Raw genomic sequence first — 21,935 nt, 5'->3', positions numbered from 1 at the left:
TGCTGAGCTAACTTCAGGGAACGATTCAGGAGTAAGAGACTTGGTCCTTGCCCTTCATCCCAAGTTTCAGTGTAGTTGGAAAGGCTAAAATGAAATAATAATAACTTTGGAATTATTGAAATAGTTTCATCGATCGCCTCGCCCACAGCAGATGTACAGAAATATTTGCGGAATAAATGTGCGCTAAATTATCAGCACAGACTCATACGTCAGAGAGGCAGGAGGAGGACTGAAGTGGTGTCCCAGAAATCAGAAAAGGAATTTGCAGGAGTGAGTGGTTGGAGAAGATGGACAAAACTGGATCTGAGCATTAACTGATTTACCGATGAAGTCCAAAAGCATAGATGAAAGCGAGGCAGTGTGCCGTCTGTATTTCGGGAGGGCGCTGACTTAACGAAGCTCATTTCTGAGGCTGATTCCACATCGCATTAGCCTCGCCTGAGCTCAGGCTCTCATCTGACTCTGGCAACTCTTCTGCAATGCAAAGTCATCTCATTATTTGGAGCCTGTAAATGGCTTGCAGCGTGTTTCAGAGCAATTCTTTTATAAGTTCTCTTTCTCCGCCTCCCTCTATAAACTCTCTAAGTAAGATGACCGTTTAGTTGCCACTATGTCCAGGTTTGATTGCTCAGCCATAAAAACTGTCATGATATCGGACACTGAGATGACTGTGGCCAGTGCGTGGTAATTACATGTCATTAAAATTCCTAGTATGCTTGCTGCTGAGGTTTTCAAAGCCTCTAGATAATTACTCTATCTAATAGGGTCTATGACTTGTTCAGAGAGTCCAAGGTACAGAAAATAATTGGCTTTTTTGTCAGTGGCTCCTGTTTTATACAAGAACGTGTGCGGGTATATGTATGTATGCGGTGTTTGTGGGTGTATGTGTGTGTGCGTGTGTGTACATGTGCATGCATGTATCTACGTCTATTTGAGTTTGTATGATACATCATCCACGCCAAGGACCACGCCAGACCTTACATGTGGTTAAATTCAACTCTTCAGGAAAGAAACACACTTTCTCTTCATCTCTGTCCCATAGGAAATCAACAAGGAATTTGGCTAATGGGAAATGCAGGTTGTAATCCAAATAGGCTAAGTCACTAAAAATTTTGCCTATATTTTTGTGTTCTACAGGAATCTACTTGTCCCTTCAGCTCTTACAAGGCAAAAAAAAAAAAAAGAAAAATTTTAATGCATTGTGGTTATAAAACTAAGGAAGGTTTTCAGTGTAGTTGGGTGCTTTAAAAATTACTATGTGTACTAAAGTTGATATCAATTGGGACACAAGAAGACATAAGACCATCATTTTTCAAGAATAAAGTTAACCATATTTTTTTTGTCTAATAGAAAATAGAGCACTTCTTAAGCTTCTGCTTGGCTGTGAATTGTGCATCCACCGATGCCTTCTTTTGCTACTACAGACATTAAGTAGTCAACTCTTGGTTTTTGAATGCTTGAGGTAGCATTTCAGGAGGATGGATATGTCTTAAACCATTTGGATTTAAGACAGATACAGATATAGATACTCAAGCACCACTGATTCCCAAACTTTTTGGAGCTATGAAATGTTATTTATTTTAGTGACACTTTTCACAAGCAAGAATTCTAAATGACATTTAATTATTTCTTAATGGAGTTGTACGTGAGTCTCAGAGAACTTTTTTGAGAATTTCCTGGCACCTCCTCAAGCTAATTGGACATATCTAGGAGTGCTGTGAACCCAGGCCTGGAAATCACTGGTCTCCGTGTTAAACAACTGCATGGAACCAGCTACCTGCAGTTTTCAGCTAAGAGTGTACGAAGACTAAGCCTGTCACTTGTCAACTAACTGTTACAGTTAGGGTTAGGGTTAGGAGAGAGAGTGAGGAGAACTGGTTACTCTTAAACAAAGCACATTGTCCTGTCAGTGTAGGCTGAAAGTGTCCATCTGTTCAACTGGAGTCATTTTCTGACCTGGTTACAACAGTACATTTCTAGACACATTTCTTTTCACAGTCACACTCAAAAATACACATCCCTCTCAAAGACTCATCCATCTGAGCTCCTTAGACCTAAATATATCCCTTCTGCCCTCCTTGTGGGATCCAGCTGCAAAGAAGTCTGGTAACCAGCTGTGAATCTAAAGCAATGGTTCTTAACCCAGCTGCACATTAGAATCACCAGGGGAGCTTTGGAAAAGTCCCAGTGTCCAATCAAGTGTGAGAACCACTGATCAGATGTAACTCCCGCATGCCTTATCGATTTGAATTCACGTTTTTGGGGTCTTTTTTTTTTTTTTTTTTTTTTAGTTAAATCATCTCTAATTTAGTTAGTCCTTAGATTACTCTTGTCTTCTTATCTTTTCATGGCTTTGTAGATAGGTAGTCAGTGGCCTTCTCTTTTGAGCTCCTGCTTCTCTGGATGGAGATGTGAACATTCAAGACATTCTGGCCAAGCCACTAAAGAAGGTTGTAACCTGGTGTATCTTGAAGTAATTTAATTCAATAGCACGAAGAGTGTATAGAGGTTAAAGTGAAATTATAGTACAAGTTCTGTATACTGGGGATTTGGGAACTCTGTGGTAGAAGCACAAAGGCGGCTGTGATAATTCAACACCCACTGAAGGCATATGACTCTGTTAAGAGAAAACAAACTGATAAGCATCGTGGTCCATTGTGAAGGGCTCTATACTATTTTGTACGCAAGTGTCATTTTTCTGCTAACCAAGCCATCTGGGACCCTTGGCCAAACTTCACCTTGCATTAGGACAAGATGTTCCCCAATGATACAGGTACAACAAAGGGATATATGCGATCATTTTACATGGTGCCTGAAAGAACATCTTTTATCTGACATTGGGGTGGCGAAAAAGTTCGTTCGGGTTTTTCCATAAGATGTTACAGAAAAACCCGATCTTCTTGGCCAACCCAATAATTTTTCACTTACTTTAATATATATTTGAAAATACATAACTGGCACAACAAACGCATAATTTTACAAGTATTATTGCTTTGGCCACAGTTTAGAAATGTGTCTGTCTAAAGAAAAGAAGTATCAATAAAAATTGTACACAGGTGACACTCATACATGGAAGGGAAAAAAAAAAAGACACAAGTTTGATAATACTACACTGTAGCATGTTGTAACAAACACGATCAACTTAAAATAAAAGTCATTGTTCTTCCTGTTTGCCAGATTAACATTTTAGGGAGGGAGAAAGGGGAAAATGAAAAGTAAAAGGAAGGTGATTAGATCTTTAAGTCAGTTATAGAGGATCACATGAAATAACCCCCAGGCAAAGAAAGCGCTGTTATTGCAGCCAGGTTTGATACTCACGAAGCAGGGTGGGGGGCACTGAGACCCGATCCTGGGGCATACTCATCTGGAATTTAGCCTGCAAGCTCTGTGGCTGTCTTGAGAGAAAGCTCGAACTAGAAAACCCAGGCCCAGCTCCTCATGCGTGTCTCCGAGGAGGTGAACCTTCCTCTTTAGGGAGCATCTTGTTCTGCTGGCTGCGCGCTGTTTGTAGAAGGATAAGAAAAAGCACAGAGAAAGCCTGGCACATCTGCTAATGTCTGGGCTGTGTGAACTTTGCCTTGCCCCGTGATGGACTCAGATTAAACTCATCTCTGTCTTCCTCATGTGCCACTCTTCCCGGGCTCGCATTAGAAAATTCAAGGACAGAGAACAAAGCGGCCACGTTTGTTTTTCCAGAAAAAGAAGGGTCTGGTGAAAACAGCCCTGACAGCTGTGCTCTGTGGCTTGGTGAGTTAAGTAAGGGCTTTTACGTGTTTCATTCAAGACTCTGTTTAGTCTGGATGCTGAGGATTTATATATCAATTTTTGGCTCTGGTGTCATTGAGGTAGCTCTGATTTCCCGTGATTTTGTGGTCATCTGTATTTGCCTGCAGTGAAGGAAATACCTAAGAGAACAGGAGTCAACGTATTCCAGGGTCACTTAAAAGCTGGCCTTTTGTCCTTGGCTCTTTTTAATGGTGTCGCCAGGGTTCTAAAAACAAAAGCAGCAGTCCTTAATCAGGAACACCTGACTCGGGATGGGTAACTTGCTCTCACGTTGGCTTTTGCAGAAGTGGCGGTGTGTCGAGGACGCGTCTGGCAAGCTTCGGATTCACAAGTGCAAGGGGTCTGGTGACCTGCTTGCTGTCCGGCACAGCACGAGGCCCCTCTTCTCTCGCAGCTTCCACGACAAGGACAAAGAGTGCAATTGTGGAGATGCCGGTTATCGGGCCAGCAGAAGCCAGAGGAAGAGTCAGAGGCAGTACCTAAGGAACCAGGGGACCCCGAGTAAGCCATTCTCTGTGACCCTCTCAGCGGCAGGCCAAGGCCTTTGGGAATGGATGTTAGGGAGACAAAAACGTCTTGATCCGTCTACATGTTAGGATATTATCAATGCACAGGTTTGGGGCTAAAAGCAAATAATAGTTCTGTTTACAATATGAAAGCTGAGGTCATTTGAAATTTTGCTTTGTGAATATTAAGCTTAGGATGAAAATATATTCAGTAAAAGCAGCAGACACAAAACATATGCACACTTAAAAAGAAAGAAAAGAAGAATCCAAGGTTTCAGTGCTTGTGCATTTAACTAATAGGAGAAGCATAAATGCTTTTTTAAACGGCATATCTGTTTTAGGATAATATATGTTTCTAATTCCTCTTATTGACTGGCAGGGTCCAACTAGTCGAATTCAGCATGAGGCGCACTGCCTAGCATTTTCTTTATAAAAACTCTTATCAGGCAACTATCAGATTCCTATGAAGCGGCACCTTCCATAAAAGAGTGAGAGTCTAGTGCCATCTAGTGGCTTAATGTGAAAAGTGACATTTCTATGATAACGCCTTTCTGAACTGGTTTTGGAAAGCAGGATACATTAAATTAAATTCTATGCCCAAAACCAGGAAATCAAATCATTCACTAGAGTGCAATGGAAGCTCTTAGAACAGGCTTTATTACCCTGGCCTTCACAGGTGAACTTTATAGGATCGTGAGCCTCTAGCATTTTATACAAAATTTTAAGTATATTCTATGTGTATATATGCACATGTTTCTGGATGTCCGTAACTTTCTACAAAATATTAAAGGAATCTATAACCCCAGAGGCTGAAAATCATTGACTTTGGAGGTTTTCTTTCCTCCTGAGAGAAAATGCCAGGTTTAATAATTCACACAAAGATTTCAAATGGGAAAACGACAAGGGACAGGACCCCTGACCTTCTCCCTTAACAGAAGCCATCTCCAGTGTCCAGCCTGGACGTGGGGGAAGCCTCTTTTCTCTCAAGAAGTTCAGTTGTCGCTCCCCTGGCACTGACCATAAAACACACTGATTTTTCCGTGTGGAGCACCAGCTCAAGAAGTCTGGGGCCACTTTTTCAAGCCACGTGGAGTGCTGTGTATTCGAGAACAGGAGTGGACGTTCCCCTTTTGCGTAGTGATGGGATTCGTGAGCACTCGCAGTGATCCAGTGCACAGGGGCGTTTCCTCTGAGAGCAGCACCCTGCAGAGAGCGACATGATTCTGATCTCGCAGCCAATGTGCTCCCTTTCTTCCTACTTTAGCAGCAGGCTGGACACGTAAGGCCACTGAGTGCCCCCCCCCGACCCCCCGCAGAGCCTGAGTGCATCTGACCAGCGGGGACCAGTGTGTGTATGTTAAAGCTCTTATCTAGCCCACAGTGAGCCTTGACAGTGGTCTCCGGTGACCAGAAAGCCCACTCACCTCCCCCTGGCATTACTGTCCATCTGCCAGGCATTTAGTCAGTTGGCTGATGAAAGCATTTGCAAAATTTAATTTTTCTTAGAGCAATCTTCTATTGTTTGTGCAAATAGAAGGTGTCTGGAGCATTCACCTTTTTGAAAAAACAGCCCAGTGTCGTGGGAAGACTGTAATCTTTAGAATCTGATAGGTTGTAGTCTGAGATCCCACAACTATTGGCTGCGTCACCTGGCAAAAGTATGTAACATTCAAAGCTTCAGTTTTCTCATCATAATATAAAGACGATAACGAACTCATGAGCCTGTTTTGACAATCTGATAGATTTTTTAATGTGAGGATTTATTGTCATAATTCCTGTCTTTCATGATTGTGCATTAGAGATAAGGACGACGGGAATAATACACAGCAAAAGCTCATTATAGTCATTACTATTATTAATAGTTTTATTGTTAAAAGCTAATTATAGTCATTACTATTACTAACAGTTTTATCCAAACGGCCTTGTGGTTCACTTTGAAAACTTGATGTCGAAGTTCACAGCCTACCCTAAGGGGAAAGGGTCTTAGAGATCAGCTAGATCTACCCCCTCACTTGAGGGATGAAAGGCCTGAGACCCAGAGAAACACACCATCCAGCACACTGCTCTGCACTTGCGAAGCCAGGACCATAGCCTGCCTCTCCCAGTGTGAATTCCCACGGGCCGGCCACTGCACCATGATGTGCCCTCAGCAATGCAGTGTGTGCTGCTTGCCCCCTCCCAAAATGCTCACCAAGCCTGGCGATCATTTTCTTCCCTCCTAAACTACACCTGGCCATCCGTGTTAACCTGTCTGCCCTTATTTCCAGAGTACAAGCCCAGATTTGTCCATACCCGGCAGACACGCTCCTTGTCAGTCGAATTTGAAGGCAAAATATATGACATAAACCTGGAAGAAGAAGAACTGCAAGTCCTGCGACCGCGAAACATTGCCAAGCGTCATGATGAAGGTCGCCAGGGGCCCAGGGGCCGCCAGGCCAGCAGCGGCGGTGATGGGGACGCGATGCTGGCCGACAGCGGCAATGCCGTGGGCCTGCCCGCCACTGTCCGAGTGACGCACAAGTAGGAAGGCTTTGTGTTCACGGGGGTTGAGTTCGGAGTCATCCCTCCATATCATACGATTTTGCCCCTTTGCAAAAAGCGGTGTCACTCAGCAGTACGGTGTTCCTAGAGCTGGCCGATGTATACCTGGGGGTTAAAGAAGCAACAAGGAGTCCAAACAGTCATAGATTTGGACGTTTGCTTTGGGTCAGTTTCACATGAAGGCTGATCAGCTGGGCATTTAGCCAGAGTGATGCTGTCACATCTTGACTCAGCAGGAGTGGAGTTCTGCCCTGAAGCAGTTACCTTTGTGGAGTCTAGAAAACACATGGAAGCCGTTACCAGGGCTGGAAAGGCTCTCGCTGCGTGGGCACTGTGGCTCAGAGCAGTTACCGTGTGAGGCTCTCAGAAATGAAACACAGCCCAAGGGAGGACTCTGGGTCCCGGAGAAGCGTCCAGAAAGATGGCGTGGGTTGAGGATGGATATGAGATGCAGAAACACCTGACCTCTCCAGATCCCAGAGAGTCACGGAGATGGGGAGGGAGGTGATTCCCCTCGGCTTTAACTGACTACCCTGGTTCTTCAGTTCCTTCCAAAATCTGTGTGCTCTCTTGATAGAGAAATCTTTTCTTTCTGAATTTTTTAGCGAGATCTTTGTTTTCTCTTGCATTTCATCACTTTAGGGAGGTGGGGTGCTGTGAGCCCTGCCAGGATTTTTATCTTTGGGACGGGTCTCCTGATGCCTGCAGCGGTTATGGTTAGATGCTAAAAGATTTACACCCGGGTTTGTTTCTCATTCAGTGTTGATTTGCTCCCCCATCCCACCTGCTGTCCATCCCTGGGGCTGCTTCTTTGCTTCAAACTTAATGGGGCACCTCAGGCAGGCTCTTTGTAACAAAATAGGTAGGATGAATAACCACCTTCTAAATCTGTATTTCTTCAAATCAACCATTTCCGTTACAACTGTGAGAACTTCATTTTTTTTCCTACAGTATTTGGTGGGGCTTTCGAAAGTGGAGTTTGGGGGGGGGTGATATTTGTTCACGGGGACGTGAATATTGAATGTTGCCTTGATCTTCGTGATGACGTCTCTCTGATACCATCCTCTGTCCTCACCAGTAGCCAGGAAACATTCCCACTTATCCTTGTCTGTAGCTCAGCTCCAGGTAACTGCTTGCATCCAAATTAAGCAGTTAGAGCAGCGGTCCCCAACCTTTTTGGCACCAGGAACCGGTTTCATGGAAGACAATTTTTCTACATGGTGGGGGAGGGAGCAGGGGATGATCTAGGCGGTAATGCAAGCGATGGGAAGAGATGGGGAGCGACAGATGAAGCTTCACTCACTTGCCCCCCGCGCACCTCCTGCTGTGCCACTCAGCTCCTAACAGGCCGCGGACCACTACTGGTCTATGGCCTGGGGGCTGGGGACCTCTGGTATAGAGGATAATGAAGTTCCCTTGGCTATTTTTAATGCTTTTTAATATTAGCATAGAAACCTATTTCTAATGTTGTTTGCTTGGTATTTGCAGATGCTTTATTCTTCCAAATGATACAATCCATTGTGAGAGAGAACTTTATCAATCAGCCAGAGCCTGGAAGGACCACAAGGCATACATTGATAAAGAGGTGAGCCATGGCCATGTAATTGGAAGGTATATTCCAAAAGCCCACCCCACTTGCCAGCCCTGCTGTGTGCACTCATCTTTTTTATAATTATGCGAAGAATAGAAGAACAAGCTGCTTCTGCTTCTCCAGTGACACTGTGATAGTCCTGACTGAAAACAAAATAGAAGGTGAAAAAAGCGTGACCTCTTGAAATCTCTGTGAGCAAAATGATTCAATTATAAAAGAGCCAGCTGTTAATGTTTATTATAACACATCGGTTGGAATATAGAGGTAGACATATTCTAGGCCCAGCTTGTTTCCAAATTAATTATCATCTCAGATGAATAGCTGTCATTGTGGAACACGGAAAATAGGGTGGAAAGAAAGATGCTTTGTGTAGAAAATTTTGATCTTAAAATGCCACTGTTGACATGCGTGTTTTCCAGATTGAGGCTTTGCAAGATAAAATTAAGAATTTAAGAGAAGTGAGAGGACATCTAAAGAGAAGGAAACCTGAGGAGTGTGGCTGCAATAAACAGAGGTGTGTGTGTGTCCATCCGTGGTCTCATTTGCACGCAAGTTGCAGTGATGCACGTTAGGCTTGTTTCTCTCTTTTACCAATAGAGAGCTTACTAAATTGATATCATATATTGTGATGATCTAAACCATTTATGTCAAATTAAACATGTCATAAACCTAAGCAGAAGCTTAAAAAAAGAAGTCCCAGTAACTTAAGATTGTTACATACAACAAAATAACTGCCTACCTTGTATTTTGCTTCCATTTTATAAATCAACTGTTTGATCAAATGCACGATGATGAAGACTCACTTTTCAACCTTCTTGCCTGCAGCTATTACAACAAAGAGAAAGGTGTGAAAAAGCAAGAGAAATTAAAGAGCCACCTTCACCCATTCAAGTAAGTAACTGTTGGCCACATTTGCTGGGAGTGAAGGACTTTTTGCGGGGCCTTCCTGAAAGGCTGCTGGGACTCCTGTGTTCCAAGTGGTGCTGCTTAAGAAAAGTAGATGCAACTGGGAGGGCATCAGCTCAAGAAGTGGAAAACAAGCCCACGTCTTGCCAAGGGACCATGGCAGTCGATGTTTTTGGAATCCCGGGAGGGGGCATCATTTGAAGTTCTGCTCTAATTGCGTGTGTGCTCTCTGCTGGTGTATCGGCTGGTATCTAGATTGTACTCCATGCACTGCTTTCTGTGGACTTGCTGAATTAGGTCCGTGTGTTCTGCAGAACAGTGTACAACTGTGTTGCGTTCTATAAGTTGGAAGAAAAAGACATCTTTTTAAAATAATCGTAAAATTTGCGTGTAAAGGGAATTTAATATTTGAGCCTCAACAAAATTTGAGCCCTTCATGGAAAGATCAAGGTCATAAAAAAAAATTTTTTTTTGATTCTTTCCAAGCCTATTTTGTAGGATTTGTCCAGAGAATTTTAGCAACCTAATTCAAGTCATCTAATCCAACCAATCATTGACTTCATGGCTGATAGATACTGGGCCACCAGGAATTTAAGCCACTTGCCCAAAGGGCATGGCCAACGGGATCTACTGATTCACGTTGACATTTATTTCCATCAATGTTTGCATGTCAATAAGGAAGAAAATGTCAATCCTGTTAAGACTCAGTAAAATTCTAAGAGCGTTGTCACTCCATGAGTTTGTCTCCAATATTGCTGCTTATATTTTGTGCTTCGAGGCCCTCTGAAAAAGTAAGGCCATCTGTTATTGTGTGTCTACTATCTTGTGCCTAAATCTGTGTGTGCGATTCATAGCAACGATCCTATTTTTACTTGAGAAAGTGCTTTCTGATCATTAAAACGTCCCTTCTATTGGAATAGAGAAGCCGCTCAAGAAGTAGACAGCAAACTGCAGCTTTTCAAGGAGAACCGCAGGAGGAAGAAAGAGAGGAAGGAGAAGAAGCGGCAGCGGAAGGGTGAAGAGTGCAGCCTTCCTGGCCTCACCTGCTTCACGCATGACAACAATCACTGGCAGACAGCGCCGTTCTGGAACCGTGAGTCGCCCCATCTAAGTGCCACCTCCCGCCACCAGCCTGACAGCCAGCAGCTCGCGCACAGTTACTTAGACTGGGAATTCAGCAGCTCGAAACCAGGAATCTAGAAAGACCCTAGATTAAAGCATCATATCATTGTCTATACTGACAGCTAGAATCATTTTGCCCAAAATTACTTTTTTCTTTAGAAATTTGTATTTTGATGTTTTGTTTGAAAATGCCCAGCTCTCCGTGGGTTTTTCTCCTGATGATATTTCACGGAGTACCCAGCCCCTGACAGACTTCTGGCCCAGCAAGACTGCTTTGTCACTAAGTAACTAAATAAATGGATGAACAATTTTGTCCCAAATATATTTCATTTCTGCTTTATTGCGAGTGCATGGAGACTTGCACTTGAAGTCCAGGTCATTGTTTCTCAAACTGGGATTTGGAGACTCCCAGGAAACCAGAGACCATTCTTGGGGAGACCTAAGACCTATTTGTGATCATTTTTGCTTTCCTTTCTGTTTTGGTGCATCTTGATTTCAGGGTCTGTGTTTGCATTTATGTTTACATAATGTTTACACACTCGAGGCTGAGTGAACTTTTAAAGGCCTAGCTTTAACTTTGAATGTGGGGATCTGAGGGTCACAGAGCTTGCTGGAGATCGGCTCTCCATCAGGGTCTGGGCCGAGCATGGGAGACACACGATGAGCGAGACACACCTCCTTCTCTGCCCTCGAGACACTTATATTCCGAAAGGGGGTAAAGAAAGAAAGTAAATGAAATCAATAAAATAATTACAAGTTGTAATAATGCTGTGAAGGAAACAGTGATCAAAGTTTTTAAAAGGGACCCTTTTAGAGAGGGTAGGGATAAAGGGCCTTTCTGAAGAGGTGATATTGAAGCTGAAACCTAAGGCGTGGAGAGAAGGAATCATGTGAACAGGGGTTGGGGGTACAGCACCCCAGGCAGAGGGAGTAGCAGAAGCTTTCATATGACCGCTCTTTCACGTACTTTCTACAAGTTAACCAGCGAACCTCTGCGTGGTACAAAAGATGTTCATGGTAACGGTCCATCTCATGTTCAGGTGTTGTAGAGAGTCTGCAAGATCACAAATTTCGACACCCTTAAATCCACTGAGCTGCGCTCAAGCCTCCTCCAAACCCATCCACACTGCAGAATCCCCTCTCTTTCCTTTCACCATTTGTGACACGCGACCATCTGACATTCAGAGCAAGCTAAGGCACTGGGTCCATCTTTTTATTAAGTAACCATTTTTTCCCTCTTTAAAAAAAATTAAAACAACCATAAATTGGAGTTCCGATACTTTCCTTCCCGTTCTCCACTCAGTCACCCTGTTTTGGAGACAGTGCCCCACAGAGCTAAGGGGACAGCAAACGAAAGAGCCTGAAACTTCACCTTCACCTTCAGCCTATAATCACCCTCCTAGGTTGCCACTGTTTTTTTGCATCGTCACCTAATCTCACGGCAAATTTGTATAGAGAGGGGGAGAAATGTAGTTGTTTTTAACGTCTACACACACAGTATTTGCAAGAAAGAAAATGTGAACTTTAAAATGTAAAGATAAGGAAACACTGGAATGGCGAGGCTCCTGGGTTTTCTCATTCTTTTTGTTTTGTTTATCTTTCTTGCCAACAGTGGGCTCTTTCTGTGCTTGCACGAGTTCTAACAACAACACCTACTGGTGTTTGCGGACAGTTAATGAGACGCATAATTTTCTTTTCTGTGAGTTCGCCACTGGCTTTTTGGAGTTTTTTGATATGAATACTGATCCTTATCAGGTAAGTCAATATGTTTTCATTTTATGAAGCTTACTGAAAATGGAATAAGCAGAACGTGAGCTTAAAGATACTGTCCTGGCCGCTTCATCCGCAGCTCACAAATACCGTGCACACAATAGAACGGGGCGTTTTGAATCAGCTACACATGCAGCTGATGGAACTCAGGAGCTGTCAAGGGTATAAGCAGTGCAACCCAAGACCTAAGGGCCTAGAAGTTGGTAAGGAAAAAAATTTTTTTTGTCCCATAGTACCTGGAAAATTCTTTCTGTTGTCAAGTTTTCTGCCTTTGAAACATATAGTTGGGGATAGAAGACATAGAAACGTCTAGTTTGGGATCCTTACAAGGGAAACTTTCCAGGCAATTCCAAACATATTTTGTTCCCTAATTTAGCTCTGGGTGCACTAACGAAAAATTTAATACCCCCAAAGATTTGGTGAGTGTTTCATTCCATCTCGCCCAAAGATCCCTTCTCTTAGTAAACCTCAATTCCTGATGGAAGCATCCACTGGAAAATGGGATGAGAGCATCGGGGGTTTATTTGTTATTGATGTCAACAGTCATAAGATATACTCTAGGTCAACCAGGATATCCTATTTTTTTTTAAGAGAATTGGGATGGAAACACACAGTGCCCTATTTCTGCCTCTCAGAGTTTGGAACTGCCCCAGTTGGATCCCTGCCCACGACACACGGAATTAGATTTCTTCTGCAAGTGTTTCCCATCTGAAACTAGAGATGTTTGGGCACAACGTTGTCTTGAGATCTGAAAGTATAAGAGGGCCTGTATGGAATCAGCCAGATGTTCCCTCCCTGGTCTGCAATGTTAAACTCATTTCTCCTTTGGCTCATGGAGATGCAGTTCTTTTCAGTGTCCGTCCCAGCTCTTTCCTGGTTAATGAGAATACTTATTTTCTCATAATTCCTGTGGAAATGTAAATATCAGCTGTCCATAGAAGGAAGGAGAAAGAGCTGAGGCTGGCCAAGGGCACAGCGTGCCAACCCCAAAAGGGTGAAGAGCTAGACCCAAAGACAGTGGGAACAATTTGCAAAAACCCGCTGTTGGGCAGCTGAGTTTTCTCAGCGCCCTTAAGGGCCTGTGTCCCTGTGGGTCCCCTGCAGAGCCAGCAATAAAAGTAGGCAGCTCCCCAGGCCATGAGCCTTGATGGGGGACTGGGGGCGGGGGCAGTGGCGCATGCTGAAATGATCAGCATCGTCACCTGTCATTTCCACCACTATAGGGTCCTCACGGCATTCAAGCTGCGAGTCCCAGAGGAAATTCTAAATCCTGTGGGCGGTGCCATCACAGCTGTCAGTCACCACCCCTCAGTTAAAACCTTATCGGAATTCATTGCCAGCCAGAAGAGTCCAGCCAGGTCTTTTGGTCACTGACTCCACTCAGCTTAAATCTTTCCAGATATCCTGCTTATCTGTTGACCTTTTCCTCAAATTTTACTCCCCAAAAAAGCCCCCTAAGGCCTGGAAATTGAAACAAGTATTAGAGGCACTTGAAATATTACACCCGGATATTTCTCCCCTGAAGAACATAGCACCTCCTACTGGTGATGACATAGCAGCTCCACTTAGTGAAACCTGATAGAGTCTCTAAATGGTGAACGACACGCCAGGTGGAGCCTATTGTTACCGTTACACTTCAAGTAGTCCTGTCCACCTTCTAGACGCTTCCTGAGGGAGATGATTATTGGCCCTTTTTTCCAAGTGTTTTGTCTAAAATAGCCAAAAGTTAACTATTCCTGAGACTTACATGGACTTTGGGAAGTACCGCTTTATCACTTTGAAATGGGCTTTCCTATCTCACCCTCACCCATTTTTCATGTGAAGTCTGATACGTTTTATCTTAAACCTTTTTATTTATAGCTTTCCATCCTCATTTTGAACCTGTCTAATAGAAAAGCTCTGTGGGACTCCGGCACAATCTGTATTTCACACGATATATTTCTTTCTAGGGTTTAGATGTTGTGCATGGAACATGACATAGTGGGTGGTTTTATGAGTTGTAAAGCTAACGTAAATTACTCTTATATTTTCCTATATCAGGAAATAAAGATGGAGGAAGCTATGACCTGCACAGGTATTCACACTTTTTTATTCTGCCCGGCAGCTTCTTTCCCAGTCATTGCATGATCCAGCCATTTTAACTCATTTCTGTTTCTCACCTTGTCGCACAGAGCGTAGCTTGGGGTGCACGCATGTTCTAACAGCTTTCTCCACCGTCTTGTGTCACTGGGGACAGATCTGTCATTTTGCTTTTACATCAACTCATTGTCACAACAAGATGTCTCTCAGAGCATTCACTCAGTCCCACGCTTGATTGCTTGTTGGATGGTGCTTTTAAGCACGGAATGATGTGAAGAGGGAGAAAACAGAATGACCTTCGGGAGCCCTGGGGAGAAGGGGGGAGGATTATTTTCCTGGTGGTGCTTACACGTTGATTTGGTGGAGAGGCTTCACAGAAATGAGGTAGAGATTTTATGAAGTCAAAATCACAAAAGGAGTCACGGGAATTTTAAGAGCACACTAGAGCTGAAGGTGGAGCAGAGAGAAGGCGTTTCCTTGTTCACAGTCCTTAATTAACTTTGGCGGTGAAAGCAGCGGTGATGGGGCTCAGAAGCTTTGCAGGAGGCTGGTGAGTGAATAGGAAGCGTGGGAGTCGGGGTCAGGGTATCTGGAATCAAGACTCGCAGAAAGGTCTCAGCACAGCCTAGAGACAATAGTGCCTGACACGTGAAAGCTTGATGAAGACCCCTCAGCCCTGTCCTCTTATCCCCTCCAGCCCCCCATCCATCCCGCTTACCTCCCTGTGCTCTGGGGTCGGGGAGGGGGACCCAGAACGCCTGGTGGCCGTGTCAGCCCTTGCACAGAACCTTCTACTCCAAGCTTAGACTTCAAGCAGGTCTGTCAGAAACGTGCCGTGTGGGGCAGGAGGGGTCTGTCCTTACCACCTTACTGAGGGGAAACTGAGGCACGGATGTGTCACTGCCTTAGTTCACGAATCCTCTTGGGAGAAACACTTTCATCAAGGGAACATGGACCTCCCTGGTGTCACCCATCTTGATACTGTCTCAAAGAAATAGAATAATGTCGCCTGTCCAGGGCACCCTGGTGGCCCCCTGCCCCTCCTCCAGGCTCCTGAGCTGTGGTCTCAGGTTCCTCCTTTCAGAGGGCAGTTCATTGGTCCCATGAGAAGCTGAATGATGGCGGGGAAGGTGTAAGCAAACAAACAAGACAAAGAAAGCTGGACTTTTGGGGATCCTTGATAGCGGTCTCTCTGTCTCTTCTTTTTCTCTTCCCTCTTGTCTTTCTTCTTTCCTTTCCTCACTCCGCCTCCACACCCACCCTGCGTGCCCCGCACCAGCACACGTGAGACAGAGCAGGACAGCCCCCTCTTACGCGGGTCTCCCCCAGGCTACGGGCTGCCGAGGTAGCATCTCACACACCGGGACTGATCTGCCTGCTTCCCGGGGGTCCCATTAAGACATTTCTGAAGTGGGGCATTTTAAGTGGACCTCACACTAGTTACTGACTTTACAGTTATTTTATGATGCACTCAATTCTACAGCTGCGGGATTTTCCGTCCGGCCCTCTTTTATTTCTGTCATGACAGAGGTAAAAGGGTATTAACAGATTATTTAAGACACCAGTCTGGTCAGAGCTGAGGAAGAGAGTTCTTCTTCAGCAAGCCACCCTTGGACAGCTTTGAGATGAAGAATGGCTAACTGCACTCCAGTCATGAGTAAAGGGCAGGCATCTGGGACCCCCCCTACCCTGACCCCTGTCACCACCATCACTAAACGGGGCCAAATCCATCATTTCTGGGGTCGTTTGGGCAAACGCTTGGTAGCTTTAGTTGTTGAGGACATGGCGTCCCTTCCCTGGGAATGTGGCGAGTGAAAGTGTGTGTGGCAGGGTAACCTCATGTTACCTGTTTTGTATTTTTTTTCTTCTAAATTCCTTACCAATGGACAAATCTAAGGATCCTTTTTAACTCAGAATGACTGGCGTTTTCAGACTCCACCGTTTCATAATCCATGAGGCAAACTACCTTTCAGCTGCTATCCACATCGTAGGCAGGAAATGATGAAACAGGAGGGCATCGGCCTGTCAGACCTGGGCTCTCCCCGGACACCCAAAGGCAGTGCTTGATGCGGCCTCCCCTGTCCATCGCATCCTGTCGGATTGAAAGGCGACAGATGTGGAACAGCCGGAAAAACTGCCGTCCCACTTAACCAGTCTACAGCCCTCCCGTGACGGCACCGCTGATGGGTTTTTGGAAGCTTCGATTCTTTCAGATTTTTATTTATTTATTTATTTATTTATTTTAGAAAACTAATGAAAATGCATTTTGAATCATGCAATTTGATTACAAAAGCCTTTGAGAAAAATGAGAACAATCACACCTGAAGAATTTGGAATTTGAAAATTCAAGGATATTTTAGAGAATGTACTTTGTACAAGATCGACTACAGAAGCATTTGTAAACTGCCTTCGGTTTTGTGAATTTTCGAAAATTAATCCTCAGGCTTATTTAGAAGGTCTTTTAAAAGCAAGTCTGTTCCCTGTTCAATTTCCTTTTTTTTTTTTTTTGGCCTGGGAGGTCCATGAGGCAGGGCAGCTGAAATGCTTTGCTTATTCCCACTGGTCATTTTCCCGGTTAGGACAAGCTCAGGGTAGGGACACAGCTCAGTAAAGTGGCCCCCATTCTACTCAGGAAATAATTGCTGACTTGAGTTGAAAGTAATAAGTTCTGTGTTGCAAAATAGAATCGGATCCACAGGTTGATGGGGTGTTTATTTTTCCCATTGCCTGTGAAAGCTGATGCCCCTGCCCTTCGATGAGCTCCGGCCAGTCCCGGTCCCTTCTTGGCAGCCTAAGGCCGGCATGGCTGCTTCCTGCCCCTTTTGTCCCGCGCCCTACAGCCCAGCAGGCCACGTCGTGCCCGCCCCCAGCGACCATGCTTCTGTCCACATTGCTTTTGCTTGTTTGTTTTTTCCAAACGTAAAGTCGACTTTTTATTGAAGTATAGTTGGTTTACAATGCTGTGTTAGTTTCTGGTGTACAGCAGAGTGTTTCAGTTTTATACATGTATATACATATACATATATTCTTTTTCAGATTCTTTTCCCATATAGGTTATTACAGAATATGAAGTAGAGTCCCCTGTGCTACACAGTAGGTCCTGTTGATTATCTATTTTATATATAGTAGTGTGTTTCTGTTAATTCCATACTCCTAATTTATCCCTCCCCTCTGTCTTTCCCCTTTGGTGACCATAAGTTTGTTTTCTATGTCTGTGAGTCTGTTTCCGTTTTGTAAATAAGTTCATTTGTATCTTTTTTAGATTCCACATATAAGTGATATCATATGGTATTTGACTTTCTCTATCTGACTTACTTCACTTAGTGTGATCATCTCTAGGTTCATCCATGTTGCTGCAAATGGCATTATTTCACTCTTTTTTATGGCTGAGTAGTATTCTATTGTATATATGTACCGTATCTTCTTTATCCATTCCTCTGTCGATGGACATTTAGGTTGCTTCCATGTCTTGGCTATTGTAAATAGTGTTGCTATGAACATGGGAGTGCATGTATTTTTTCAAATTACAGTTTTTTCCGAATATATGCCCAGGAGTGGGATCACTGGATCCTTTAGTTTTTTTTTGTTTGTTTTTTTGTTTGTTTTCTAAATTTATTTATTTATTTTTTGGCTGTGTTGGGTCTTCGTTTCTGTGCGAGGGCTTTCTCTAGTTGCAGCGAGCAGGGGCCACTCTTCATCACGGTGCGCGGGCCTCTCACTATTGCGGCCTCTCTTGTTGCGGAGCACAGGCTCCAGACGTGCGGGCTCAGTAGTTGTGGCTCACGGGCCCAGTTGCTCCGCGGCATGTGGGATCTTCCCAGACCAGGGCTCGAACCCGTGTCCCCTGCATTGGCAGGCAGACTCCCAACCACTGCGCCACCAGGGAAGCCCCTGGATCCTTTAGTTTTTAAGGAACCGCTTTCGCTTGTTTTGATTCATTTGCCCCTGTGGCCACAGTGCGTTCCTTGTAGACAGTTGTGTGTGGCATAGCTGTGTGTTAGGGGCTGCGCAGTACTGTGGTTAGAGAACAGACACTGAAGCCAGCCTGCCTTGGGTTCAAATCCCAGCCTCACTAGTCAGAAGCTGAGAACAGAGCCTGACATATAGCAAGCCCTGATGATGATGGGTATTATTAGTAAGGTATAATATGGGGGCACAAAGCACTCACATGAAGAAAGCAGTATGTGAACGGGAGTAATGAGTGATACAAGAATGCTACTGTATTTTACAAGAAACACAAAAAGATATTCATCAACACCAACACCATCTCCATCATCACTCGTTGGCAGCCCAGAGTTCAGCACACAAATGCATTTTCTGAACCACCCGAACCTCTTGAGATCAGAAGGGAAAAACACAGCCTTCACTGCCCTGCTCTGTGTTGCCCTAAGGAAGCTGCCCCGGGGTCTCTTCTCCCAGTCACATCTCAGGGCTCCGTTTTCTTTTCAAGCTGCCTTGCTAGCACTGTTGGACTTTTCTGTTTAAGGCACTAGACCAAGAGATGGGTCAAAGCCAGGGTTTGGAGTTCAGGGGGCTGGAGGTGAGGTCGGCTTCCTAAGACGAAGAGGGGACCTGTGTCAGGGCTGTTAAGGTGTGGGTCAGGACCAGGACCACCGGGTACTGCTGTGCAGTTTGCACCCTGAAAAGAAGTGTGCTGTGGAGGGACGGGTAGGCACTGAAATCCAGTGTCCATTATCCCCAGTGGATTAAGTCATTTGTTAAATGCTGCGGTACACAGAGAGCGATTTCAGAATTGCTAAATCACACTACTGCAAAAACAAACCCGCTGTCTAGAGTTCAGTGTATTTTTCAGTTGTTTCTCTTTTTTTTTTTTTTTTTTAATTTTATTTATTTATTTATTTATGGCTGTGTTGGGTCTTCGTTTCTGTGCGAGGGCTTTCTCTAGTTGCGGCAAGTGGGGGCCACTCTTCATCGCGGTGCGCGGGCCTCTCACTATCGCGGCCTCTCTTGTCGCGGAGCAGAGGCTCCAGATGCGCAGGCTCAGCAATTGTGGCTCACGGGCCTAGTCGCTCCGCGGCATGTGGGATCTTCCCAGACCAGGGCTCGAACCCGTGTCCCCTGCATTGGCAGGCAGATTCTCAACCACTGTGCCACCAGGGAAGTCCCTGTTTCTCTTTTGAGTAACAAAAAACAGTGCTATGTTCAAAGTTATCTGGGCTTGTTCTGTGCCCCGCCCTCTTTTATTGTGGTTATGTTATTCATTTGAAGTAAAGTAAGGTTTGCTTATTTGTTTGTATTCCATTTTAGGTTCTTTTTATCTTCATCATTATTCATTTGATTTTGGTTTTTAGTATGTAATGCCTTCACCTAGCTCCAAAGTCAAAACTGCAAAAAGCATAATTTATTCAACTGCTCTTTTATGTATTATTCAGTTATTTTCATATTTTACAATTACAAATAGAACTGCAATAAAGGGCCTTGTGCAAGTATAATTTCATGTTGTTGAGAATATCTTCAGAGTAAATTCCGAGTCATGAATTGGTGGGATTACTGTATCAACAGGTAAATGCATATGTGGATGTTGTAAATATTGCCAAATTCTCTTCCATACGGGTTGCATTCCCATCATCAATGTATGACAGTGTTTGCTTTTGACAGCTGTCAAGCTTTTTAATTTTTTTCCAATCAAATAAGAAAGAAAGGGTATCTCAGTATGGTTTTAATTTGTATTGCTCTTATTATGAGAAGAGTTGAACATATTTTTGAAAGTTTAAAGGACATTTTACATATTTTGTATATTATCTGGTTATGTCTTTGACCATTTTTCTGTCTGGATTCTGCAAGAATTATCAGGAAGAATTCTTTATTTTTTATTGAAGTATAGTTGATATACAATATTATGTAAGTTACAGGTGTACATTATAGTGATTCACAACTTTTAAAGGTTATACTCCATTTATAGTTATTATAAAGTATTAGCTATTGGGAAGAATTTATATCTTTATGATGCTGAGTCTTCTATCCAAGAACAAAGGACATCTTTCCATCTGGCTAAGTATACTTATGGGTCTTTCAGGAGCTTTTAAAAGTATTTTCTTAAAGTTTTTGAACATTCTTATTAAGTTTATTTATAATTACTTTATCTTCTTTGTTACTATTGTAAATAGGGTTTTCCTCCATCATTAAAACCTCTCCTTGATTATTGTTTGTGTATATGAGGGCTGTTGGTTTCTGTATATTAACTTTACATCCTGCTACCTTTTAAATTTTTTTCTTTTTTTTGAGTTAACTTTGTCATGGATTTTCTTGGATTTTCCAGATACACTACCATACATTTGCAAGTAGAGATAGCTTTGCTTCTTTTCCCACTTGTGTGTCTCTGATTGATTTATCTAATTGGATAAACTAATGCTTTCAGTACAATGTGACCTTGTCCCTGTTCTTTTTTTTTTATTATTTTTTTTTATTTTTGGCTGTGTTGTGTCTTCGTTTCTGTGCGAGGGCTTTCTCCAGTTGCGGCAAGCGGGGGCCACTCTTCATCGCGGTGCGCGGGCCTCTCACTATCGCGGCCTCTCTTGTTGCGGAGCACAGGCTCCAGACGCACAGGCTCAGTAGTTGTGGCTCACGGGCCTAGTTGCTCCGCGGCATGTGGGATCTTCCCAGACCAGGGCTCAAACCCGTGTCCCCTGCATTGGCAGGCAGATTCTCAACCACTGCGCCACCAGGGAAGCCCCCTTGTCCCTGTTCTTAATGTAAAGACTTTCAGGATTTTCCCATGAAGTGAGAAGCAGGTTTAGGACTAAGGTATTTACATTTTTGTTATGTTAGGGAAATAGCCATCAATTCTTTTTTTAGTGTTTTTATCAATAATGAGTGTTGAATTTGTCAAAAGCCTTTTCAGCATCTATGGAGATATGCAGATCATTTTTCTCTTTAGATCTACTAATATGGTATATTGTATTAATAGACTTGCTAAGAATGAACCAACCTTCCATTTCTGGAATAAATTGCAATAGGTCATCATGTGTTATTTTCTTAATATAATATTGAATTCTCTTCACTAATATTTAGGATTTTTGCATCATCTTAATAAATGATTTCAGTCTGAAATTGTCTTTCTGTTTATGCTAGCGTTCTCTGTTTAGGTATTGTACTGGTTTCCTATTACTCTTATAACTAATTACCCCAGTGCCTTAAAGCAACACAGATTTATTCTCTGACATTTCTAGAAGTCAGAAGTCTGAAACGGGTTTTACTGGGCTAAACTCAAGGTATCAGCTGGTCTACGTTCCTTCTGGGGACTCTAGGGAAGAATCCATTTCCTTGCCTTTTCCAGCTTCTAGAAGCTGCCTGCATTCCTTGTTCATGGCCCTTTCCTCCATCTTCAAAGCTGAAAATGTAGCGTCTTCAAATCTCAATACCTGCCTCTACCCCACCCCCGCCAACATACACGCCCCTTTGCTTCCGAGGTCACATTTTCTCTGACTCTCCTGCCTCCCTTTTTTATAAAAAGGACCTTTGGGATTACATCGGCCCCACCTGGCTGCTCCAGGATAACCCCCCCAATCTCAAAATCCATAACTTAATTCACATCTGCAAAGTCCATTTTGCCATGTAAGGCAACATACCCAGTTTCCAGAGATTAGGATGTGGACATCTTTGGGGGGGTGAAT

General features: G+C 43.7%; 1 protein-coding gene across 7 annotated transcripts in view; it reads left to right on the top strand.

Moving 5' to 3' along the window:
- SULF1 (sulfatase 1) overlaps positions 1 to 21,935 on the top strand; it is a 162,365-nt gene that overhangs the window by 135,758 nt on the left and 4,672 nt on the right. For 4 of the 7 annotated variants that reach the window (XM_082363398.1, XM_082363397.1, XM_082363399.1 and 1 more), the window contains 8 exons: positions 4,071 to 4,287; positions 6,560 to 6,812; positions 8,322 to 8,418; positions 8,844 to 8,938; positions 9,250 to 9,315; positions 10,251 to 10,423; positions 12,065 to 12,207; positions 12,302 to 12,425. In XM_082363398.1, coding sequence (XP_082219524.1) covers positions 4,071 to 4,287; positions 6,560 to 6,812; positions 8,322 to 8,418; positions 8,844 to 8,938; positions 9,250 to 9,315; positions 10,251 to 10,423; positions 12,065 to 12,207; positions 12,302 to 12,425 — 1,168 coding nt within the window. Of the gene's footprint in view, positions 1 to 4,070; positions 4,288 to 6,559; positions 6,813 to 8,321; positions 8,419 to 8,843; positions 8,939 to 9,249; positions 9,316 to 10,250; positions 10,424 to 12,064; positions 12,208 to 12,301; positions 12,426 to 14,262; positions 18,195 to 21,935 lie in introns of those variants that run through there. The other 3 variants (XM_082363402.1, XM_082363403.1, XM_082363400.1) reach the window with 2 other exon arrangements.

The sequence above is a fragment of the Balaenoptera borealis genome, assembly GCF_965194805.1.
Source record: "Balaenoptera borealis genome assembly, chromosome: 17".
NCBI classification, from domain to species: Eukaryota; Metazoa; Chordata; class Mammalia; order Artiodactyla; family Balaenopteridae; genus Balaenoptera; species Balaenoptera borealis.
The sequence above is the reverse complement of the archived record's forward strand: the minus strand, read 5'-3'. Positions and strand labels throughout refer to the sequence as shown.